The sequence below is a fragment of the Nicotiana sylvestris genome, chromosome 8, assembly GCF_000393655.2.
Source record: "Nicotiana sylvestris chromosome 8, ASM39365v2, whole genome shotgun sequence".
Taxonomy (NCBI): Eukaryota; Viridiplantae; Streptophyta; class Magnoliopsida; order Solanales; family Solanaceae; genus Nicotiana; species Nicotiana sylvestris.
The window spans coordinates 141316192-141341172 of NC_091064.1; the positions used below are offsets into that span (position 1 = coordinate 141316192).

The window sequence follows — 24981 nt, forward strand, 5'->3', positions numbered from 1 at the left end:
TACACTCCGGAACATTTAGCTGAGTCCAGTAAGCAAGCCTCTAGACGGTCTGTCGAAATTGGACCCGATGACCTTTGGAGAAAGATACAGGCCAAAGAATACTCGGTCGTTGAGCAACTGAATAAAACACCAGCGCAGATTTCCATCCTTGCTCTTTTGCAAAGCTCTGAGGCACATAAAATGCCTTGATGAAAATATTGAGTAAAGCTTATGTTCCCAGCAACATAACGGGAGGCGAAATGGCGAATATGGTAGGACAAGTGCTGGAAAGCCACAAGATCACCTTCCACGAGGACGAGTTACCACCAGAAGGACTGAGTCACAACAAGGCGTTGCATATCACCGTGCAATGCGAAGATTATTTCATCACTAAAATCTTGGTTGACGGGGGATCTAGCCTTAACATTTGTCCACTAATAACTCTCAGGACATTGGGGAAAGGTTTGCACGAGATCAAAGATGGAGCTATCAATGTTAAAGCTTTCGATGGGTCCCAAAGATCCACCATTGGGGAAATTAGCCTATGCTTGCAGATGGGACCTACCTGGTTCGATGTGGACTTTCAAGTTATAGACATCCCAGCATCCTACAATTTATTGCTAGGACGACCCTGGATCCACGCCGCTGGGGCTGTGGCATCAACTTTGCACCAAGCTGTAAAATTTGAATGGAATCATCAAGAAGTGATCATTCATTGTGATGGTAGCAACCCTATATACAGCCGTCAAACCATACCGATGATTGGAGGCAGAAGGAAAATAGGCGGAGAAACATACCACCACATTGAAAGAGTCAACGCTGTAGACAAAGACAAATGGTGGGATAACAAGATCGAGAGTATCCTAAATTGGAGTGGGTATGAGCCCGGAAAAGGACTTGGCAAGAATCTCCAGGGCATCACCAAGCCCATCAAGCTAAAGGAACATGGTACCACTTTCGGCCTGGGGTATGAATACACATGGTAGGAGTTTAATGATTGGTCGACACCATGGCGCGGTCCCTACTATCCGTTGGAGCACCCTATACCTCGTCTAGAGCAAACCTTTTAGCCAGCTGACATTATATATGGATCAGAGGAAGACGAGGCATTGGCAGCAATGAAGAACCTATTTCTGGAAGAAGATATGGACTGTTATGTTATCTTCGAGGAGGAAGGGGAGGAAGGCCCTTCCATACAAGCTGTGAACCGAGGGGAACGCCTCACTAATTGGTCGGTCAGGACCACCAGTGCTCAGAAAGCTTCGGGCATTACTATTACATATCTTGATGATGAACCAACGACTGTGACTTGCAACGAGGCAATGCAACAAACGGATATAGATTCAGAGGAGGAGGATATACCAGAAGAGGTTGTCAGAGAGGTCGAGAACTTTGAGAATAGGCCTAAATCTAACTTGGACGAAACTGAGATTGTTGATTTAGGGGATGCAGAGAATATCAAGGATACGCGCATCAACATGCATTTGTCACCATCAGAAAAGAAAGAGTACACCGAGTTCCTAAAAGAGTATAAGGACATCTTTGCATGGTCTTATGACGATATGACTGGTCTCAGCACATCCATTGTAGCTCACAAGTTGCCAACAGATCCGATATGCCCGCCAGTAAAACAGAAGCTCAGAAAGTTCAAACCCGACATGAGTTTGAAAATCAAAGAGAAGGTTACCAAGCAAGTCAAAGCCAGGGTTCTCAGAGTGGTAGAGTATCCGACATGGTTAGCCAACATCGTGTCGGTACCAAAGAAAGATGGGAAGGTTAGAATCTGTGTCGACTACCGGGATCTCAACCGGACCAGTCCCAAGGATGACTTCCCCTAGCCGAATATACACATCTTGATCGACAACTACGCCAATCATGAGTTGCAGTCGTTCGTCAATTGTTTTGCTAGATACCATCAGATATGGATGTATGAAGAAGATGCAGAGAAAACGGCGTTCATCACGCCGTGGGGGATGTATTTCTATAGAATGATGTCGTTTGGATTGAAAAATGCTGGGGCCACCTACATGAGAGCCATGACTACCATCTTTCATGACATGATACACAAGGAGATCGAGGTATATGTGGATGACGTCATCATCAAATCCAAGAAAGTTGCAGACCATATGGAAGATCTAAGGAAATTCTTCAACAGATTGAGGAGATACAACTTGAAACTGAATCCCGCCAAGTGTGCATTCGGGGTTCCTGCCGGAAAGTTATTGGGTTTCACTGTGAGCCACCGAGGAATAGAATTGGATCCGTCAAAGGTCAAATCCATTCAAGAACTACCACCGCCAAAGAACAAGAAGGATGTGATGAGTTTCCTGTGAAGACTCAACTATATCAGCCGGTTCATAGCTCAATCCACGGTGATTTGTGAACCTATCTTCCAAATGTTGAAGAAGGACGCTGCTACCAAATGGACTGATGATTGTCAGAAAGCTTTTGACAGAATCAAGGAATACCTATCAACGCCGCCGGTCTTAGTTCCGCTTGAGCCAGGAAGACCCCTATTGCTTTACCTTGCGGTATCGGATAGAGCATTCGGTTGTATTTTAGGACAACATGATGAAATAGGGAGAAGGGAGCAAGCCATTTACTATCTTAGTAAGAAGTTCACACCGTACGAGGCCCGGTATTCTCTTTTAGAACGCACTTGTTGTGCTCTAGCTTGGGTCGCGCAGAAGTTGAGGCATTACTTCTGTGCTTACACTACTTATCTCATATCCAGAATGGACCCTCTAAAGTATATCTTCCAGAAGCCCATGCCCACTGGCAAGCTCGCCAAGTGGCAGATCCTACTAAGTGAATTCGACATTGTTTACGTGAGCCTTGGCGGACCATCTCGCCGAGAATCCCGTAGACGGAGAATATGAGCCCCTAAAAACATATTTTCCCGATGAAGAGGTATCTTTCATAGGAGAAGATATTGCAGAATACTATGATGGTTGGAGGTTGTTTTTCGATGGAGCTGCAAATTTCAAAGGAGTTGGCATAGGAGCAGTCTTAGTATCAGAAACCAGCCAGCACTACCTGGTATCTGCCAAGCTCAGATTCCCATGCACCAACAACATGGCCGAGTATGAAGCCTGCATCTTAGGGCTCAAATTGGCCATCGATATGAACATTCAGAAGTTACTGGTGATCGGAGACTAAGACTTGCTCATACATCAGGTTCGAGGAGAGTGGGAAACCAAGAACTCTAAGATACTTCCCTATCTGCATCACATATAGGAATTGAGGAAAAGGTTCACAAAGACAGAATTTCAGCACGTCCCCCGAGTCCAGAACGAGTTTGCTGATGCATTAGCTACTTTACGTCCATGATCCAGCATCCAGATACAATTTTCATTGATCCAATCCCAGTAACGATTCATGATCAGCCAGCTTATTGTGCCCACGTTGAGGAAGAAGCGGATGGGAAACCATGGTTCCATGACATCAAGGAGTACTTGACAACAGGGGAATATCCGGGACTTGCCAATACTACTCAGAAGCGCACGCTTCGGAGGTTATCCAACAACTTCTTTCACAGCGGAGGAATCATGTACAGGAGGACTCCCGATTTGGGCTTGTTAAGGTGTGTCAATGCAAAAGAAGCAACCAAACTATTGGATGAGGTGCATGCAGGGACCTGCGGACTGCACATAAATGGTTTTGTTTTGGCAAAGAAGATACTCCGAGCAGGGTATTTTTGGATGACTATGGAAATAGACTGTATCCAGTATGTTCGCAAATGCCATCGCTTTCAGATACATGCAGATATGATAAAGGCACCTCCAAACGAGCTTACTGCGACAAGCTCACCATGGCTATTCGCCGCTTGGGGAATGGATGTTATCGGACCTATCGAGCCTGTCACATCAAATGGGCACAGGTTCATCCTAGTGGCAATCGATTATTTTACCAAATGGGTCGAAGCATCATCATACAAGGCGGTCACTAAGAAGGTTGTGGCGGGTTTCGTCCGCGACCGCGTTATTTTTCGGTTCGGGGTTCCGAAATCAATCATCACCGATAATGGTTCCAATCTCAACAGCGACTTGATGAAAGCAATGTGTGAAACTTTCAAGATCAAACACAAGAACTCTATAGCCTACAGGCCTCAGATGAATGGAGCTGTGGAAGCAGCCAACAAGAATATCAAGAAGATACTAAGGAAGATGGTCGAAAGGCACAAACAATGGCATGAGAAGTTATCATTCGCCTTATTGAGATACCGCACTACAGTCCGTACGTCGATCGGAGCAACTCCCTATATGCTGGTTTATGGTACAGAGGCGGTCATCCCCGCCGAGGTAGAAATCCCCTCCTTAAGCATCATACAAGAAATAGAATTGGATGATGCAGAATGGGTAAAAGGTCGCTACGAGCAGTTATCCCTTATAAATGGGAAAAGGATGAATGGGTTTGCCACGGTCAGTTATATCAGAATAGAATGTCCAGAGCCTTCAACAAAAGAGTCAAGCCGAGGAAGTTTGCACCAGGGCAGCTGGTGTTGAAGAAAATATTTTTGCATCAAGATGAAGCCAAGGGGAAATTCTCTCCTAACTGGCAGGGTCCGTACATGGTTCACTGGGTTCTAACCGGAGGAGCCCTTATTCTTGCGGAAATGGACGAAGAAGTCTGGCCGAAGCCAATCAACTCAGACGTAGTGAAACGATATTATATTTGATCGCATGTTCCTTCATGATGTGATTTGAACTACGCCTGACCTGATTCCCATTTAAGAGGAGATACATAGGCAGCCCTATGGGTTCGGTCACATTTTAATAAAAATTCCATTTTCCCCGCTATTGGAACTGGGGCAGAATTTTGAGGAGGACCCTCAAAATTCCGAAGTCAGTTCTTCAGCCTCTTCATCGCCGGAAGAGCCAACCCAGTAAACTGGGGCAGAATTTTGAGGAGGACCCTCAAAATTCCGGAGGAAGCAAGGTCGCAATGTCTTGAACCACGTTGCGGACGTTGGTTCATCCGAAAGAAAAATCTTTTTTTTTCAAATATATACTTACATTATATTTACTAAATCATGCATAACTATCATTTGAATTGTTGTCATTTAGCCACTCTACCCCAACAATACACAACGTCAAGAGCCCGGGGAAGACGAACTAACCCTTCCCCTCATAGAACTCACGATTTTCTTTGGATGCAGGCACCCGACTTGCAATATCGTCAGGTATATTTATGTACGCATACTTTCCCAAGAATGCAACTTCTAAGAATCATCACTTGCTCGCAATTGTTATCCGTACCCAATCTCCCCAGCAGTCATATTGTCATAATCGGCTATCAGCTAAGAGATCTTACTACTGATCATCCTTTTACATTCTTGCACTGCATAAGGCTACTTTTCTTCCTTCTGAGACTAAGCTCTGTCTCCATCTGCATTTCCTCCATTATGCATAAGGCTACTTTTCTGCCTTCCGAGGTTAAGCTCTACCTCCACCTGCATTTTGCATAAGGCCACCTATCTGCCTTCCGAGGTTAAACTCTACCTCCATCCTGCATAAGGCTACTTATCTACCTTTCGAGACTAAGCACTATCTCCACCTCCATTTTGCATAAGGCTACCTATCTGCCTTCCGAGGTTAAACTCTACCTCCATCCTGCATAAGGCTACTTAACTGCCTTTCGAGACTAAGCACTGTCTCCATCTACATTTTGCATAAGGCTACCTATCTGCTGTCACACCTCCTTTTTCCGCACCCGAGAGGCGCAAGGGAGTTTTTTCCAATTAAAGGACAATCGAAACGGGATTGGTTTATTTATTTCAGAGTCGCCACTTGGGAGATTTAAGGTGTCCCAAGTCACCAATTTTAATCCCGAATCGAGGAAAAGAATGACTCTATATTACAGTCTGCGTACCAGAAATCCGGATAAGGAATTCTGTTAGCCCGGGAGAAGGTGTTAGGCATTCCCGAGTTCCGTGGTTCTAGCACGGTCGCTCAATTGTTATATTCGGCTTGATTATCTGATTTTATACAAGCATGAACTTATGTGCCAATTTTATCTTTTAAACCGCTTTTATCATTCACTGTTATTTTTATAGGACTTGCAACGTCGTGAAAACATATCTCGAACCACGTTACATCAATGCACCCGTGATTATTGACATACCTTGACTCGGTTGAGATTTGGATTTGGGTCACATAAATGTGCACCCGAATTAAGAAAAATAAATTATTTAAGACGCGCCTAAAACAACTAACGTATGGTTGTTTTGGGGAAGGCCGTAAAATTTGCTAAACGGCATGTCCCGAATTCTAAGTGTTGTAATGTATATACAGTTAGAGGGCCCCGCAGCTGAGTCTATTTTATTTGACGAGGCTCGTCTCGTTCTACTTTTAAAAGGAATTCGCGACGTCATGGATATGCCTCTCGGATCACGTCACAATCAATGTACCCGTGATTAGAAATACATTTCGAATCCGTCGAGATTTGGATTTGGGTCACATAAATGTGCACCCGAGTTTAAGAAGGTAAGGTTTATTAAAGCGTATCCTAAAAAGACTAACGTGTTGTTATTTTAGGAGGGTTGTGAGATTTGCTAAGCAACCCGTCCTGGAAACTAAATGCTTCAATAATATACATTTAACGAGGGCCCCGCACCTGCGCGTTTTGTTTATTTTCATCGAGGCTCGTCTCGTCCTTATTTTAAAAGGATATCCTATAGCAACTACGTTTCTTGTGGTGTTTGTCTCTACTAATTGAAAGCAGTAAATAGCCCTAATCGATTACATGATTGCGAGCTTACTTATAACAGGATTTAAAATGCTTTTACAGAATAATAAAACGTGACTGCGATTATGGACAACTAGTCGACAATTATGGGCCCAAACCTAGCTCATGCGAGATGGCCAGACTTGGGCCCCTGTTTTTCGATATGGGCCTAACTGATTTGTTTCGATTTGGGCTCGGCCTTCATGAGATTGAGGCCTAGAACTGATTCTTTGTTCTGTGAAATGAGTTTATCAATTTATATGGGACAATCTGGCAAAAGGAGAAAGAAATTTAACTAAAGTGGATAGTTTTCCTATTTGGCTTACATTAGAGAATATATTACACCCTCAGACTAAGTCTAAAAATACAACTTATTACACTGGGAATGTTTTTCACCTAACAGCACACATACATGACTAGCATTCATTAACCTACATTGATACACTAAGCATGTAGGCTACTTCTATTATCCAAACGAAAATGTAACTACTATGTACTACATGACATTTAACACAACAGTCCACGTGTATATAAAAACAATCTGCAGGTCCTCTCTTTTGCATTCATGTTCAAACTCTCAGTTACATTAGTGGTATCGATTGTGTACCTAGTAAGGAGGACAAAGAAGAAAGGAATGATCAGCTAGGCAATATGCAGTGAATACAGTAGCGGCAGATACTCAGCAACAACACAGCAACAACCAACTAAACCAAATGTTTTCCATAGCCACAGACAACCAACAATGATCTCCCAGAATACAAGGACTAGCAAGTAGTCGAGTGCCAAGCCAGTAATCTCAGGAAAGAGTAAAGAAATAGCAGCAGTAACTGAGGGTTCAAATGCAGTAAAACCACCAGTTTAATCAACCACAAACAACTCAGTCAATGCAAGCAACAGAACTTGGCCAAGACAGATTGACCAAAATGCATTCTTATACCACTTTCAGGCAGTGTTTGGTTACAATGTCTTACTCGAGCCTCTCTTATGTTTTCAATCTTTTCTTTTAACTCACCACTCTTTCTTAAGACTTAAAGATTCCAGCCTTAAGACTAAAAATTCCAACCTTTTGTTTTCTCTTTTTCTGAAGACTAAAAGTCCAGCCTAAGACTCAAAACTCCAGCCCTCTTTTAAGTTCTCAAATGGCTTATTTATAAGCCAAATGAACCAGTGCAGTTAAGCTGCCTTTTTGCTGCAACTTGCAGCCTGCCCATACTCTGTTAAACCCATGCTTGAGCATCTCTTGATGCCAGCCATTGGTTCCCCACGCCTGGCTTTGTTTAATCAAGAGTTATGGGCTTGTTTTATTTATTCATTTTAAGCCCCATACTCTTATGTCTTGTCCCCCCATTGGCATTAGTTTAATCCTAATTTAGTACCCCATTTGTCAGCTCACTTAAACTAATTACTTCTGTTCTTTTTAACACCCCAGAATACCCCTGTCAACCTTGATTATTACTGCCCCTGCCTATTGCAGCATCAGGGCATTTTTTATCTGATGAAAGTTCGAACTTAAGACTGCCTGGGCTGTACCTTTTCAGTCAGTTTTACAGTGCAAACGACCCATTTCAAACAATCCTGGGTCATACAGTCAGTGGCAAAGCTCAATTAGTCATGCGACATTATTAGCTCATTCGGTTTATTAGTTATAGAAAACTAATCGACGACATTTATCGAGTCGACTATACTAATTATAGCAGGTAATAATCAATCGCTCACATAAACAATACATTTAGGGACCTAAAGGGCATCAGACAATTTTTGTTCAATTACTGGGGGCCTATATGAGTTAACTTATCTGACGATTAAACTAATCGACGATCATGTTTATCACAGAGTACATTCAGAATCATACACAGAACACAATCGACCAAATAAAAAGGTCTTTACAGAGAAGAAAGAAATCCGGATGAAAAATAACAAAAATAACAAACAAACACAACGAAACATGCTGACCACTTAATCAAAATTAACACAAAAGAAAGGAAAACTTACCGAAAATGTTTAAATCAAACAGACCCAAATCTGATTCATCTTCGACCTTCTGAGGTCGAACAAACTTTAATCAGGGTGTTCTCACATGAGAACACCTTGATTAAGGTCTATTAGACCTCAAACCCATGTCCAAACCGGTCGGATTCCCCAGGTGCATGTGTTCTAAAGTCTGGATTTCCAGATCTGATTTTTAGGGAGTTGTGGGTAGATTCGGACCAAACCAAGCTTGGTTTGGTCACGAGGAAAGTCAGGGGAGTATCTGGTATGAAGATGGGATGGTTTGGCATAGATCCAGGTTCGACTCAAATCTTCAAATGAAGATTCGAGACGAACGGAAGTGATTCGAGGCTCGTGGTTAGTGGATTTGTGTTCAGGACAGTGAGGTGGTCCTAGGGTGTTCAGGAGGCGGTCACCGGCGTTCGTGCCGCCGGGTTCTGGTGAAAGGGAAGCTAGGGCGGCTGCTAGGGTTTGGGGGGCTTCAGTGTTTGGATGAAGACGATGAGTGGGGGGTTAGAATAGGGGGCGTGGGGTGTGATAGGAGGCTTATATACGGGGAGGCTGATTCAATCCTGGCCGTTGGATTGATTAAAATTGATGGCCAGGATTGGGTAGGCTAGACCATACGGTGCCGTTTGGTTAATCAAGGGGTCGGTCAAAAACGGGAATGGGTCGGGTCATGAGGGCTAATAAGGGCCATCGGATCAATGGAAATGAACGGCCCAGATTAACCGTCCCTGAAACGACGTCGTTTCAGGAGGTGCCTGGGCAGGCCTGGTTCGGACCGGGTCAGATCGTTGGTTTGGGCCTATTTTTGGTTTATTTCCTTGGCCCAAACCGCTTCCTTCATTCTTTTCTCCCTTTCTTTTTTTTTCTTTTTCCTTTTTTTTTCTAATTTTAAAACTAAGAAAAAATGAAATTCAAACAAACATAATTATCAAAATATTTAAATAGGTTAAATCGTACCCTAGAATATTTTTGTGAATTTTTCTTTTACTGAATGAATTATGGTCTAATTACCAGGACATACACATTTTGTATTTTGTTTAATAATGTAAAAATGGACAAAATGGACAGAACCACACATGACTAACAGCACATGTTACGGAAACTTGAAAATTGTACAGCGAGGTCCTTTGTTACTATTTCTTTTGGAGTGACTGTCCGTGAAGCAAAAATCACGTGCTTACAGCTGCCCCTCTTTGCTCGAAGACACGAAGGGTTTTCGCGCAAAGATAAAGCGTGCGATTTTTGCCCGTCCGAATACTCCGTGTGAAGCGTTTTTTGAAAAAAGATTTGACCGAACCTTTGCTTCAGAGGTTTCCTACATATCCTGGGCTGAACAGGAATCAGGTCAATGTAGTTCGGGAAATTTTGGTAGCTGGGACTACCGTGTGACTGTAGTGTTTGCTGTTGTTGTGCGCTGTTGTATGCTGCTGTAGGATGCTACTGCTCAACCGATCTCCCTATTACATTGCTCTAAAAGGAAAACAAGAAGCTAAGCTAAACTGAGGATCCTGAAATCTCATCCATCTTCAACTTGTTCTTGCTGCCTTGCTTTCTTGTCGGCTAACGCTTTCCTCTGACGCCTTTATTTTGTGAACTTGGAGATGATGCTGGTCCTTCACCTTTTTGAATGTCAGTTCTCATCACTTTGCTTGATTTGCTGGGGATACGGCTTTCTTCTTTAAATCTTCCAATGGTTTCTTCAGTGGTATGGCTTTTCATCAGAATTGTTATACTGGGCATGCTACAACGTTCCCAAACTACTTCTTTTGAGACGCGTTCCTTCTTCCCTTTGAATGTGCGCTTGCTTTTGCAGTTGTCTGCTTCTTGGTGCTGGGGATTTTATTGTTTCCCGTTTGGGGATCTCTGTTGTAACCTTTCCGTCTTCAGGTGGGGTGACTGATTCCAAAATCTAGAGCTAAAAGTATTCCCGCATTATACTGGTGGGTGACCTAGAACTTAAAAGTATTCCCGCATTATACTGGTGGGCGACCTAGAACTTAAAAGTATTCCCGCATTATACTGGTGGGCGACCTAGAACTTAAAAGTATTCCCGCATTATACTGGTGGGTGACCTAGAACTTAAATGTATTCCCGCATTATACTGGTGGGCGACCTAGAACTTAAAAGTATTCCCGCATTATACTGGTGGGCGACCTAGAACTTAAAAGTATTCCCGCATTATACTGGTGGGCGACCTAGAACTTAAAAGTATTCCCGCATTATACTGGTGGGCGACCTAGAACTTAAGAGTATTCCCGCATTATACTGGTGGGCGACCTAGAACTTAAATGTATTCCCGCATTATACTGGTGGGCGACCTAGAACTTAAAAGTATTCCCGCATTATACTGGTGGGCGACCTAGAACTTAAAAGTATTCCCGCATTATACTGGTGGGCGACCTAGAACTTAAAAGTATTCCCGCATTATACTGGTGGGCGACCTAGAACTTAAATGTATTCCCGCATTATACTGGTGGGCGACCTAGAACTTAAAAGTATTCCCGCATTATACTGGTGGGCGACCTAGAACTTAAATGTATTCCCGCATTATACTGGTGGGCGACCTAGAACTTAAAAGTATTCCCGCATTATACTGGTGGGCGACCTAGAACTTAAAATGTATTCCCGCATTATACTGGTGGGCGACCTAGAACTTAAAAGTATTCCCGCATTATACTGGTGGGCGACCTAGAACTTAAAAGTATTCCCGCATTATACTGGTGGGCGACCTAGAACTTAAAATGTATTCCCGCATTATACTGGTGGGCGACCTAGAACTTAAAAGTATTCCCGCATTATACTGGTGGGCGACCTAGAACTTAAATGTATTCCCGCATTATACTGGTGGGCGACCTAGAACTTAAAAGTATTCCCGCATTATACTGGTGGGCGACCTAGAACTTAAAAGTATTCCCGCATTATACTGGTGGGCGACCTAGAACTTAAGAGTATTCCCGCATTATACTGGTGGGCGACCTAGAACTTAAATGTATTCCCGCATTATACTGGTGGGCGACCTAGAACTTAAAAGTATTCCCGCATTATACTGGTGGGCGACCTAGAACTTAAAAGTATTCCCGCATTATACTGGTGGGCGACCTAGAACTTAAGAGTATTCCCGCATTATACTGGTGGGCGACCTAGAACTTAAATGTATTCCCGCATTATACTGGTGGGCGACCTAGAACTTAAAAGTATTCCCGCATTATACTGGTGGGCGACCTAGAACTTAAAAGTATTCCCGCATTATACTGGTGGGCGACCTAGAACTTAAAAGTATTCCCGCATTATACTGGTGGGCGACCTAGAACTTAAAAGTATTCCCGCATTATACTGGTGGGCGACCTAGAACTTAAAAGTATTCCTGCATTATACTGGTGGGCGACCTAGAACTTAAATGTATTCCCGCATTATACTGGTGGGCGACCTAGAACTTAAATGTATTCCCGCATTATACTGGTGGGCGACCTAGAACTTAAAAGTATTCCCGCATTATACTGGTGGGCGACCTAGAACTTAAATGTATTCCCGCATTATACTGGTGGGCGACCTAGAACTTAAAAGTATTCCCGCATTATACTGGTGGGCGACCTAGAACTTAAAAGTATTCCCGCATTATACTGGTGGGCGACCTAGAACTTAAATGTATTGAAATTGCTTTCCCGTTCTTCCAGAAAATTTTCGACAATCGGCAGAAAATTTTCTGCCCCGGTTTTTGGTGACTTCCATGGCGTTGCATCTTGCTGCCATCATCAATTCTTTGATCTCCTGCAACAGACAAAAGGATTTAGTCAGTTTTAATCGTGGTGGTGCCTTTCTGGCAAGCCATTTTTCTCTCTTCCCCTTTTCTTGCTCTTTGTCCCCATAATTGGTTGGCGGGCAAAGTTGCCTGTTGGGGGTCTCTAGCCTGCTGGGGATTGGTTTTCAATTTATCCCCTTTTCTTCTTTCTCTTTAAACACATGATGTGGGAGTCTGCTTCTAACTCCTGAAACCACTCCCTTTTGGAGCTTACTTCTTCCAAAATTTCCGGGCACAATCACTGCATTGCCCGGGACCGGCCTTTAAGACTGTTTGTATTATCCTGCACTGGATGAATTCCCCTTTGGTTCCTGGTAGTAAGCTTTGAAAAATCCTTTCAAGACACATTTTAGGAAAAGAAATAAAGATATGGAAAAAAAGAAAAACTTTCTGAACCAATATTTTGTGGGAGGAGACAATCCAAAGAACTTATCTGGAGGACACAACTGGTCCCCATGATCATGACGTGCACCATAGATTCCCGACCCAGTCTATTTGTATCAATCGATTTGTCCGACGGTCTGACTTGCTGGGGATGATAAATGGATGTTCATCTTGTTGCGAATGTGGTAGCTTTTGCTGCTCTATCTTGTCGCCTCATAGTGCCCTTCGAGGGGTTTTCACTAATGAGACTCTCTCTTTTCTCTCATCTCCCGGCGCCTTATGGTGCCTGTGAGGGTTTTCACCAATAAGACTCTCTCATTTCACATCCCTCATCTTACATCGCCTCTCGGTGCCTGTGAAGGTTTTCACCGATAAGACTCTCTCATTTTATTTCTTTCGAGAATCCGGTGTGTTGTAGATACGACCCTCTCTTCCGGGGATTCTTTTGACTATCAACTCATTCCCAGTCTTACGATCCTTTTCTTTGCTGGGGATCAGTGTATTATTCTCGGCCTTATTTGCCGGATTTGGCATCTCTCGAACATTGATCGGGAGGTCTTTTGGATGTCGATGTTGGTTTTGGTGTGGGATTGAAGAAAGGCTATAAAATGAAAACAACTTGAAGGGTGATGTGCTACAACTTTTGGAATCAAACCTTTGTTGGAACTTAAAACATAACCTCTGCCCCAGTTTTCTTGCTTGGGGAATTTATTTATTTTTTACTCTTATGTTGTGCTACGTGCGTTACGCACGCTGTGTCTATTATGCACACTATGTACATTATGCATCCTATATTTATTATGATGCATACTATGACCGAGCCGTGAGGCGCCTACGTATCCTCTTTGAGGAATCAGGTCAAACGTAGTTCCCACGGTTTTATATTCCTTGATTTTTCTTTTCTTTTCATTTTCTTTTCCTTTTCTTTTTCTTTTTCTTTTCTTTTCCTTTCTTTTCTTTTCTTTTTTTTCGTATCTTTCCCATTAGTGATTCCAAAAGAGGGGTATTGAAAGAATTTGCTTAAGGCTCAAAGGGGGAAGCGAGGGTTAAAAGTGTTTGGATAGAAGAAAGAATTGCCTCCGTCATCTCATTATTCAACAAATGCCAAATACAAACAAATAAACCAAAATTGCCATAATTTAAAGAAATTACGCATAATATCTCTTGACTGCATCTGAATTGATAGCCATGTCGACACATCTACCTTCGACATCTGTCAAACACAAAGCACCATTGGCCAAGACTCTGGTCACGATATAAGGCCCTTGCCAATTTGGGGCGAATTTGCCTTTTGCCTCGACCTGATGTGGGAGGATCTTCTTCAATACCTGCTGCCCTACTTCAAACTTCCTGGGGCGCACCTTTTTATTATACGCTCTTGCCATTCTCTTCTGGTACAGCTGACCATGGCACACTGCTGCCAATCTTTTCTCATCTATCAGGCTCAACTGTTCCAAGCGAGCTTTGATCCATTCATCATCATCAATTCCGGCTTCAGCGACAATTCGGAGGGACGGAATTTCGACCTCCGCTGGTATCACGGCCTCAGTTCCATACACCAACAAATAAGGAGTTGTGCCTATGGAAGTCCGGACGGTAGTGCGGTAACCCAACAAAGCAAAGGGCAATTTCTCGTGCCACTGTCTGGACCCTTCCACCATTTTTCGCAGTATCTTCTTGATATTCTTATTGGCTGCTTCGACTGCTCCATTTGCCTTAGGACGATATGGGGTGGAATTGCGGTGTGTAATCTTGAATTGTTGGCATACCTCTTTCATCAGGCTGCTATTAAGATTCGCACCGTTATCCGTGATGATCACTTTTGGGATCCCAAATCTGCAGATGATATGGGAGTGAACAAAGTCCACCACTGCCTTCTTGGTTACCGACTTGAAGGTTTTAGCCTCAACCCATTTGGTGAAGTAATCAATGGTCACTAGAATGAACCTGTGACCGTTGGACGCTGCTGGCTCGATGGGCCCAATGACATCCATGCCCCAGGCCACAAACGGCCAAGGTGCTGACATCGTATGTAACTCTGTTGGCGGAGAATGAATCAAATCTCCGTGTATCTGGCACTGATGGCATTTCCTCACAAAAGTGATACAGTCGCGTTCCATGGTTAGCCAATAACACCCTGTTCGAAGGATCTTTCTTGCCAATATATATCCGCTCATGTGTGGCCCACAAACTCCGGCATGTACTTCCGCCATAACCGTCGTTGCCTGCCCGGCATCTATGCATCTCAACAATCCCAAATCCGGGGTTCTTTTGTACAATACTCCTCCACTGAGGAAGAAACCATTCGACAAACGCCGAAGGGCTCTTTTTTGGTCCCCAGAGGCATGTTCTGGATATATCCCCATCCTGAGGTATTCCTTGATATCATGAAACCAGGGTTCGCCATCTGCTTCTTCTTCTATGGTATTGCAGTAGGCGTGCTGATCACGGACTTGGATATGCAGAGGATCAACATACATTTTGTCAGGGTGGTGCAGCATTGATGCTAAGGTGGCTAAGGCATCTGCAACCTCATTGTGAACTCTCGGGATGTGTTTGAACTTCACCGATCGAAATTGCTTGCTCAGATCATGCAAGCATTGTCGGTATGGTATGAGCTTTAGATCTCGTGTTTCCCATTCACCCTGAATTTGATGTACCAAGAGGTCCGAGTCTCCCAAGACCAAGACGTCTTGGACATCCATGTCAGCAGCCAAGCGCAGACCCAGAATGCAAGCCTCATACTCGGCCATATTGTTGGTGCAATAGAAGCGTAGTTGAGCCGTGACAGGATAATGGCGCCCTGTTTCAGAAATGAGTACTGCTCCTATTCCAACCCCTTTTGCGTTTGCAGCTCCATCGAAGAAAAGCTTCCAACCCGGTTCCTCAGGTAATTCCAAATCAGTCGTGTGCATCACCTCTTCGTCAGGAAAATACGTTCTTAAGGGCTCGTATTTTTCGTCAACGGGATTCTCTGCCAAATGGTCTGCCAGTGCCTGGGCTTTCATGGCCGTCCTCGTTACGTAGATGATATCAAACTCTGTGAGCAGAATTTGCCACTTTGCCAACCTTCCCGTGGGCATAGGTTTCTGAAAGATATACTTCAATGGGTCCAAGCGGGATATGAGATAAGTAGTATATGAAGACAGGTAGTGCTTCAACTTCTGAGCTACCCAAGTTAGGGCGCAGCATGTTTTCTCGAGTTGAGTGTACTTGACCTCATGCACTGTGAATTTCTTGCTAAGATAGTAGAATGGCCTGCTCCTTCCTTCCTGTGTCATCATGTTGCCCCAGTACACAACCAAATGAATTTTCCAAGACCGTCAGGTAAAGGATTAGGGGTTTCCCGGGCTTAGGCGGGACCAATACGGGTGGATTAGACAGATACCCTTTGATTTGGTCGAAAGCCTCCTGACACTCTGCCGTCCAACCTACTGCAGCATCCTTTCTCAGTAGCCGAAATATGGGCTCACAAGTTGCTGTGAGTTGAGCGATGAACCTGCTGATGTAATTGAGTCTACCCAGCAAACTCATTACCTCTGTTTTGTTCCTTGGCGGTGGCAAGTCTCGGATGGATTCAATTTTGGATGGGTCTAACTCAATCCCCCGTCGACTGACGATGAATCCTAGCAACTTTCCTGATGGAACCCCGAATGCGCATTTGGCCGGGTTAAGCTTGATATCATACCTCCGGAGTCTTTGGAAAAATCTCCTTAGGTCTGCCACATGGTCCTCCTGACGCCAAGATTTGATGATCACATCATCGACGTACACCTCTATTTCTTTGTGTATCATGTCATGAAACACAGCAGTCATTGCTCGCATGTACGTTGCCCCAGCGTTCTTTAACCCGAACGGCATTACCCGATAGCAGTAGGTTCCCCATGGCGTAATAAACGCTGTCTTCTCAGCATCCTCCTCATCCATTAGGATCTGATGATAACCTGCATAGCAATCCACAAAGGATCCGATCTCGCGCCCAGCGCAATTATCGATCAGGATATGAATGTTGGGTAACGGGAAATTGTCCTTGGGACTTGCTTTGTTGAGGTTGCGGTAGTCGACGCACACCCTGATTTTTCCATCCTTCTTTGGGACTGGTACCACATTGGCCAACCACTCGGGATATCGAGTGACCCGAATGACCTTCGATTGCAACTGCTTAATCACTTCTTCTTTGATCTTTACACTCATTTCTGTTTTAAATTTCCTTAGTTTTTGCTTGACCGGAGGGTATGCCGGGTCAGTGGGCAATTTGTGAACCACTAAATCGGTGCTCAATCCAGGCATATCATCATATGACCATGCAAAAACATCTTTGAATTCCCTGAGAGTTTCGATCAATTCTGCTTTGACATTCGGCTCAATGTGGATGCTAATTTTGGTCTCTTGGATGTTATCAGCGTCTCCTAGGTTCACAGCCTCAGTGTCATTTAGGTTAGGCTTGGGTTTCTCTTCAAATTGGCACAGTTCTCGGTTTATTTCTTCGAAGGCTTCCCCTTCGTCACCTTCGGATTCATTATCACAAACGACCTCTTGCATTGTTGAGTCAGATTCAGATTGATTTATTAGACTAGGTCGAAGATCCGCTGTGCATGCCATGTCATTAGGACCAGTAAAAAGAGAACTGTTCAGAAAGAAAAAGAACAAAACAAGAAATTAAAATGGGACAAAAGAAAAGAACTTTATTAAATTTGCAGGATAAAAAGGGTTCACACTTTTACAAAACGAAAGTAAAACTGGGATTACACCCTTGAATAATCCGATCAAACAAACAAACAAACAAAACATTAATCAAAGCCTACTACCAAGACTCCCCTCGGACAGGAAGAGGAGTAACCGTCCAATTGTTGGTCTTGGCCTTAGGCCCCACGAATTGTATCTCTGCTCTGCTGGAACCCTCTCCAGCTTCCACCATACTGACATCCGCAAATAGCCTTTCAAAACTCTGATTGAGGTCTTCATTTATACCGATCAAAGGTCCTCGAATCTTTGGGATCGCTGACCCCTTGGCACTTGCTTTAACAAAAGACCTTGAGAGGCGTGGCACTGGTTTAGGCAGAAACCAGACCCTCTTCTTCATTCTTCGCGCCTCCTTCCTGTCTGCTGCGGTTGGTTTGAACCCCAACCCGAAGGTTTCCAGATTCTTAGGAAGGGAAACAGGTTGGACTATCCCTTGAAGTTCAACTCCCAGGCCTTTTCCCGGCACAAATCCGTTACCCAGCATCTCCGATACCATCATGACTGTTGCGGCAGCTACCCTAGGGTGCGGGATGATTTCTCCTTCAGAGATTTTGTTGGCCGACCCTGTATCGAGAATCTGGTAGACCCAAGGACCCTTGTCATCAGTGGTCTCTATGAAAGGCACAATGGTTCCGCCCATGGTGCATGTCGTATCCTCGCCGTGCAACACGACCTCTTGTCTTTCCCACTCGAACTTCACTGTCTGATGTAGGGTGGAAGGCACCGCTTTAGCTGCATGAATCCAGGGTCGTCCTAACAGCAAGTTGTAAGATACCATGGCATCCAATACCTGGAATTCCATGGTAAACAGGACCGGACCAATGGTCAGTTCAAGTACAACATCCCCCACAGTGGCGGTTCCGTTTCCGTCAAACCCCCGGACACAGATGCTATTCTCCCGGATTCTTCCACGGTCAATCTTTAACTGGTCCAGGGTGGATAATGGACAAATATTGGCGCTTGAGCCGTTATCCACCAATACTCGGGTTACCACCGAGTCTTCACATTTGACAGCTAGGTATAGAGCTTTGTTATGCTCCGTACCTTCCACCGGCAGGTCATCATCTGAGAATGTCACTCTGTTCACCTCGAAAATCTTGCTAGCAATGGTTTCCAGGTGGTTTACAGAAATCTCACTGGGTACATGGGCCTCGTTCAATATCTTTAACAGGGCCCGGCGATGTTCCTCGGAATGGAGGAGTAAGGACAATAGTGAGATCTGGGCAGGTGTTTTTCTCAGCTGCTCAACCACAGAATAGTCTTGCACTTTCATCTTCCTCAGGAAGTCTTCAGCCTCTTCTTCTGACACTGGCTTCTTGGTTGCCACTGGGTTGGTTTTTCTTAACTCCACCGGAGCAAAACATCGACCTGATCGAGTCAGCCCTTGCGCTTCACAACTGACTTCTTCCACCTGTTTTCCTTGGTACGTCACCACTGCTTTTTCATATTTCCAGGGCACAGCCCTGCTGTCAAGCATAGGCAGTTGGACCACCGGCTTTATGGTCACCCGTTCTCTACATACCCCTTTCAACATGACTGCCGGTGTGGGCAGGATCCCTGGTATTACCAATTTGCTTGGCTCGGGTTTGCTTGTTATGACGGACGGGTTCTTCCCCCATATTACTACCGGCTTGACGCCTTCTCCCTGCGACTGTACCTTTGTTCCTCCACCGGTTAAGACTTCTTTTGGGGCAGCTTGGATCATCATCACTGTTTGTGAGGGTTTTCTTAATTCTCCTCCCTCACACACCAACTCAATCATGTGAGTTTCGTGGTGCGTTGGCAGTGGGTTTTGGTTGATGTTAGGAGCCTCCGGTGTCTGGACCTCGATCTTATTGGTGTCAATAAGATCCTGTATGGCATGCCTTAACTTCCAACACTTCTCGGTATCGTGCCCGAGCATCCCTGAACAGTATTCACAACTGATTGAACGATCCAAATTCTGAGGCGGGGGATTTGGTTCCCGAGTATGGACGGGACTAACCAAACCCAATTGCCGCAGCTTGTGGAACACAGCGGTGTAGGTTTCTCCCAGTTCGGTGAAGGTTCTTTGCTTCCGCAACCTGTCATTTCTGGCATCTGGATTTCCCCGGAAACCTGCCCCTGAAGGATTTCTATATGCCCTTGGTGGAGGGTAAGTGTTTTGTGGTGGTGCATATATGTTCTGGGGAGCCGGTGCGCGCCATTGTGGGCGAACCGGAGGCTGAGTGTATACCTGGGCTTGGTGTACGGAACAATGTGGTTCTCGAGGTGGATAGAAATTTTGTGGTGGGTTGTATGGGTAGTTTGACCTGTGAGGCCTGGGTTGGTTGTAGTGTGGCCTGCCAGCCCTGGGCCAACTGCCTGCCTCGATCGTGGCAACCTCTTCTTTCTTTCTTCTTAGCGCACCTCCCGTGCCGCTTTGAATAGCCTGGGTTGTGGCCTTAAGTGCCGAATAGTTTAAGATCTTGTCCGACCTCAAACCTTCTTCTATCATGACCCCTATTTTGACCACCTCGTTGAAAGATTTTCCAACCGTTGTCACCAAGTGACCAAAGTAGGTTGGATCCAATGTCTGCAAAAAGTAGTCTACCATCTCTCCCTCTCTCATGGGAGGATCGACCCTAGCTGCTTGTTCTCTCCAGCGGAACCCGAACTCGCGAAAACTTTCCCCGGGTTTCTTCCCAGTTCTCAATAACGTGAGACGGTCAGGGACTATCTCCAGATTGTATTGGAAATGACCTGCAAAAGCCTGCGCCAGGTCATCCCACGTGTACCACCTGCTGAAATCCTGCCTGGTATACCATTCCAGTGCAGATCCGCTCAGACTTTGGCCGAAATAAGCTATCAAAAGCTCATCCTTGCCTCCTGCCCCTCTCATTTTGCTACAGAATCCCCGCAAATGTGCCATGGGATCACCGTGCCCTTCATATAAATCAAACTTGGGCATCTTGAACCCAGCCGGGAGTTGGACATCTGGGAAAGGGCACAGATCTTTGTATGCCACGCTGACTTGATTGCCCAGCCCGTGTAAGTTCCTGAAGGATTGCTCCAGGCTTTTGAACTTTCTCAACACTTCATCCTGTTCAGGGGCCTTAATCGGCTTCTCAACCTCTGCCGGTACTTCCAAATGGGGATTGTAAGCCTGTGGTTCCGGTGCGTGGAATGTAGGCTCAGGGGGATAGTATTGTGTATCGTGAGCCTGAAACAATGGCTCACTGGTCGTTCGCTGCAAAGGGGCTGATGCAGGTCCCACAAAAATGGGAATATTGGGTGTTGGGAGAGGTTGATGGGGTGGTGGAGCTTGGGAATCATGAGGGCTTCTTTCTTGATGATAGAGGGGATTTGGGCGGCTTGTGGAAGGGCCAGAGTGAGGGTACTCCGGCACGTGTCCCAGTGTTTCAGGACTCTTTTGTGTTTTGGCTAGGGCTAGCTGCATTGCATGCATCTCTAGTCCCATCCTTTCAATCTTTTCCATTGCCTCTTTTAGCAACTGGCTCATCGGCCTTTCTTCCTCATTACTATTCTCTGAAGTAGTCATGCTTGTTGCTACCGGTCCTTTGGATCTGGTTTGGTATGAATGTGTTGCCAGAATTCTTTAACAACTAACTGTCTGGTATCAGACAACAACAAACTTTGTTAGTGTTAGAGCTTAACAGATTTGATCATAACACATAGAGGATGCAATGCACCTAGGCAGTTAATCGTTTCTACATGCTTTGCCTCAAACAACATACGTCATCCCGGTTTGCTCATTCATCCCTTTTTAAAGTACTTTGGGAAACCCTGTGTTTTATTTTGTATTTTTATTTTTATTTATTAAAAGCGGTCGAATCTTATGGGGATTGCCTACGTATCACGTCCCCGCGTGAATCAGACCAGGCGTAGTTCTGCCTTAAAGTAAAGAAACACACAATTCTTGTGAAATCATTAAATTCATTCTCAAAATTTTGCTATTACAAATTACATCAAGCAAGGAATAGCAATAGTACAGACTCCACAGTTCTTAACCCGTTTTGACTAAAAGAAAGGAAAATAACATATGGAAAAACGACAAAGCCAAATAAACAGGACTCAACCAAAGATTAATTTTCCAACTTAGGGACCCGCGAGGCATCATTCGGCCTTTCCGCGGCCCTTGGTGTGAGGTCCCTCTGCAGGTTTTTCAACTCATTCATGATTCGGTGGACGCAACCCATGATGGAAACAAGGAGGGTCTTTCGAGGCTTTTGCTCGCATGCCAGGCATCTCATGTAGATGTAATGCCCAATCTCGTCGATCTTTCCCCGGATGTTGTCCCTTTCTGTGAACAAATGCCTTATCTGTTGGTTCTTCAATCCCAGTGTTTGCGCATTGTTGGCAAGCTGATCCTGGAACATCTCCATTTGCCTTTCCATTCTGGTCATTGCATCGCAACATTGCCTTCTGTCGGCTTGGGCATCTCGTGTTCGCTTGAGGATCCTTTCTCGAAGAGAGGCATTCGTTTCCCTTAATGTCCCGACGCTCAGTTCATACTCCCTTATGACTTGTTGCAGGCGCTGCCTCCGAGCCATCGCACCCTTTGCCCACTTGGTTCGCAATTTTGCTGTGCTGGCCCTGGCTTTTTCCAAATCTTCCTGGCATTCCGCAACCTGATCTTTTAACCCTGCTATCAATCTTTTATCTGCCCGGCTTCCTAGCTGGCTATTAGCCTCTTTTTTCATTCTCCGGATCTGAGCTTTGAGGATCTCGCCTTCTCTGATTAACTTGTTCTTTTCTCCCTTGTGGGCAGCAGACTGTAATTGGCACTCAAACTTCATATCCTGAACTTGTTGCTTCAGTTTGCCTGCTTTGACAAGATATTCCTGCTCTTTGGCCAACCAGCCCCACTGTTCTTGTGAAGATTTGGCAAATTCTTGCAGGTGAGGTCTTTTGGTCGGTCTTCCAGATGATGTCTCCCCTTTGTACCAGGCCTGATACCCGGGCGAAACTTCCCCTTTTGCCCGATTCATTACACAAGTATTTGCTTCTAAGTATTGACATTGGCTCCAAATTTGACGAACCCTTGCTTCAGGAAACTGGCCGTCGGGACTGATCTCGATTACCTGGATGCTCAGATCCTCGTCTTTCGGCACTATCTGATACCTCCCAAGTTGCCTTAAAACCCGATGCGGCGCGTATGGTTGAATACTTTTAAGTCCCATTAAGAGAAAATGGGGCCTGGCTGCTGGCATGTATATGACTTCGTCGATCGGTAGCCACCCTAGCGCCCACTGTATTTGACTGGCGTTGAGGGTATGGAAATATGAGGTCCATGCTATAACTCCTTCTGGTAGGTAGGTTTCATCAACTCTGGTATAGAACTCCTCTATGCAGGTCTTTCCAGCGGATCCATGGCTCAGAAACTGGGCTCGGTGACATAGGTGTTCGATCATCCACATTTGCAACAACAAATTGCAACCCTCGAAAAAGCTTCCTCCGGCTTTGCAAGAAGTGAGTGCCCGGAATATATCAGATACTATCATGGGCGCCAACGTACTATCACTCTGTGTGAGCAACGTACTGACGACCCCTGCTATCTTTATGTCAATATTCCCATCTTTTCTTGGGAATACTAGTAGTCCTAAGAAAGTTATCATGAAAGCAATTCGTCTATGTTCTTCCCACTTCTGGCGATTACCTTTGCTGCACAACTGGTTTTCTGGCTTGTCGAATCCTCCTATGTGACCATATCTTTGATATATGAAACTCATGCTGCAAAAACCTTTTGCCAAGTCAGGGTTATGAATTGTTCTGACTATCTTTAAGGAGTCCAGGAACCGGTGTACTGCTACAGCTCTTGGAGCAATCAGATATTTGTGCCTCAAAGGAGTCTCAGTGCTGCCGATATACCCTGCTATTTCTTCTAAAGTTGGGGTAAGTTCAAAATCTGAGAAACGGAAGACATTGTGCGCAGGATCCCAGTGGGGGACTAGTGCCCTTATGATATCTCCTCGTGGCCTGATATCCAACAAACTCGTGAGGCCTTTCAGATACTTCTTGATTTCGTCATGCCCTTCTTTGCCCAAATCATTCCACCAGAGCCGCAATTGGAGGGGAATTTTATTCATGATTGAAAAGGGTTCATTCGGAATCGTGCTCATTCTGCACATTTATTAATAAGATTTTAACAAACGACACTTATCCTGATAAAAACAAAAATATATGCGATTTTTGTGAATTTTGAATTTTCGTATATATATAAAAACTTTCTAAAGATGTCAATAACGGAAAATATTTTGGATTTTGTTTCGAAAACTGGGAGCCAGAAAGGACTTTTCTAGACCTTCAGCAAGACAAATACTTTTGTCACAAATAAAGATATATATACATCTTGAAGTAAAGAAAAACTTTGAATTTTTCATATATATACATATATTTGCAACAAATAATAAAAGTAAAGACAACATAAGACTCCCTTTTGATTATTATAAAAAAAAACATTTTAAAAATAAGATCTCTTTTTTTTTTTTAATTTTTATGACAAGACAAACTCTATAGAACAACGACTTTTTTTTTTTTTTTTTTTAAAAAAAAAATTTGGCAGAGTTTTGACAGCATTTGTTTTTTCTTCTTTTTTTTCAAAAATAAACAATCAACTCCTAACCTTTATTTCCCTTTTTTTCACAATATTCCAAATATTCAAACCGGTCAGCATGCGGGCATGAGACAAATAAATGCACGGAAAACGATAGGATGCATCAGAATGGTCTTTTCATATCAGGTTGCTAGTCCTAGACGGACCCAACCCCTGTGTTGAGTCCCCTAAGTCATATGCAACATGATGCAAATAAGCGTTCCTACTAGGGATCCGGCATGAAGTCACGTTATTCTATGTTCAAAACCTGGGTCGGTGTTCTAGACAGTGTACCCGAGCGGACAACTCGAGCTGAGGAAGGAGCTCCTTTCCGGGAACCAAAAGGCCAGCCGGCTTAGAAACTTTCCGAGCCTCTTTTTATTTAGGGTATGACACTAACAGAATAGGGAGTCTCAACCAGTGAGCACATCCCCGGAGGTAAGAAGAGAAAGGTTTCGGCACAGTTTATATACAGTTCAAATAATATCAAAGCGGTAAAAGCAGCATTTAGCACATTAGGCTCAGAACATGTAATAATCAGATAATAAATAAAGCCAAATAATAACAATTATTCTAAGCTCGAATTCTTAACCCTGAACCAGTGGTTCTGGGTATAAAATCCCCAGCAGAGTCGTCAGAGCTGTCACACCTCCTTTTTCCGCACCCGAGAGGTGCAAGGGAGTTTTTTCCAATTAAAGGACAATCGAAACGGGATTGGTTTATTTATTTCAGAGTCGCCACTTGGGAGATTTAAGGTGTCCCAAGTCACCAATTTTAA

At 44.3% G+C, this 24981-nt stretch overlaps 1 protein-coding gene across 1 annotated transcript in view; it reads left to right on the plus strand.

The window, feature by feature from the left end:
* Window positions 1-239: 239 nt before the first annotated feature.
* The window catches only part of LOC138875762 (uncharacterized), a 32297-nt gene continuing 7555 nt past the window's right edge, over window positions 240-24981 (plus strand). Inside the window, exons 1-4 of the mRNA XM_070154626.1 lie at window positions 240-927; window positions 1075-1754; window positions 1866-2249; window positions 3315-3602. Of these exons, the coding sequence (XP_070010727.1) occupies window positions 240-927; window positions 1075-1754; window positions 1866-2249; window positions 3315-3602 (2040 nt within the window). The remainder of the gene's footprint in view (window positions 928-1074; window positions 1755-1865; window positions 2250-3314; window positions 3603-24981) is intronic.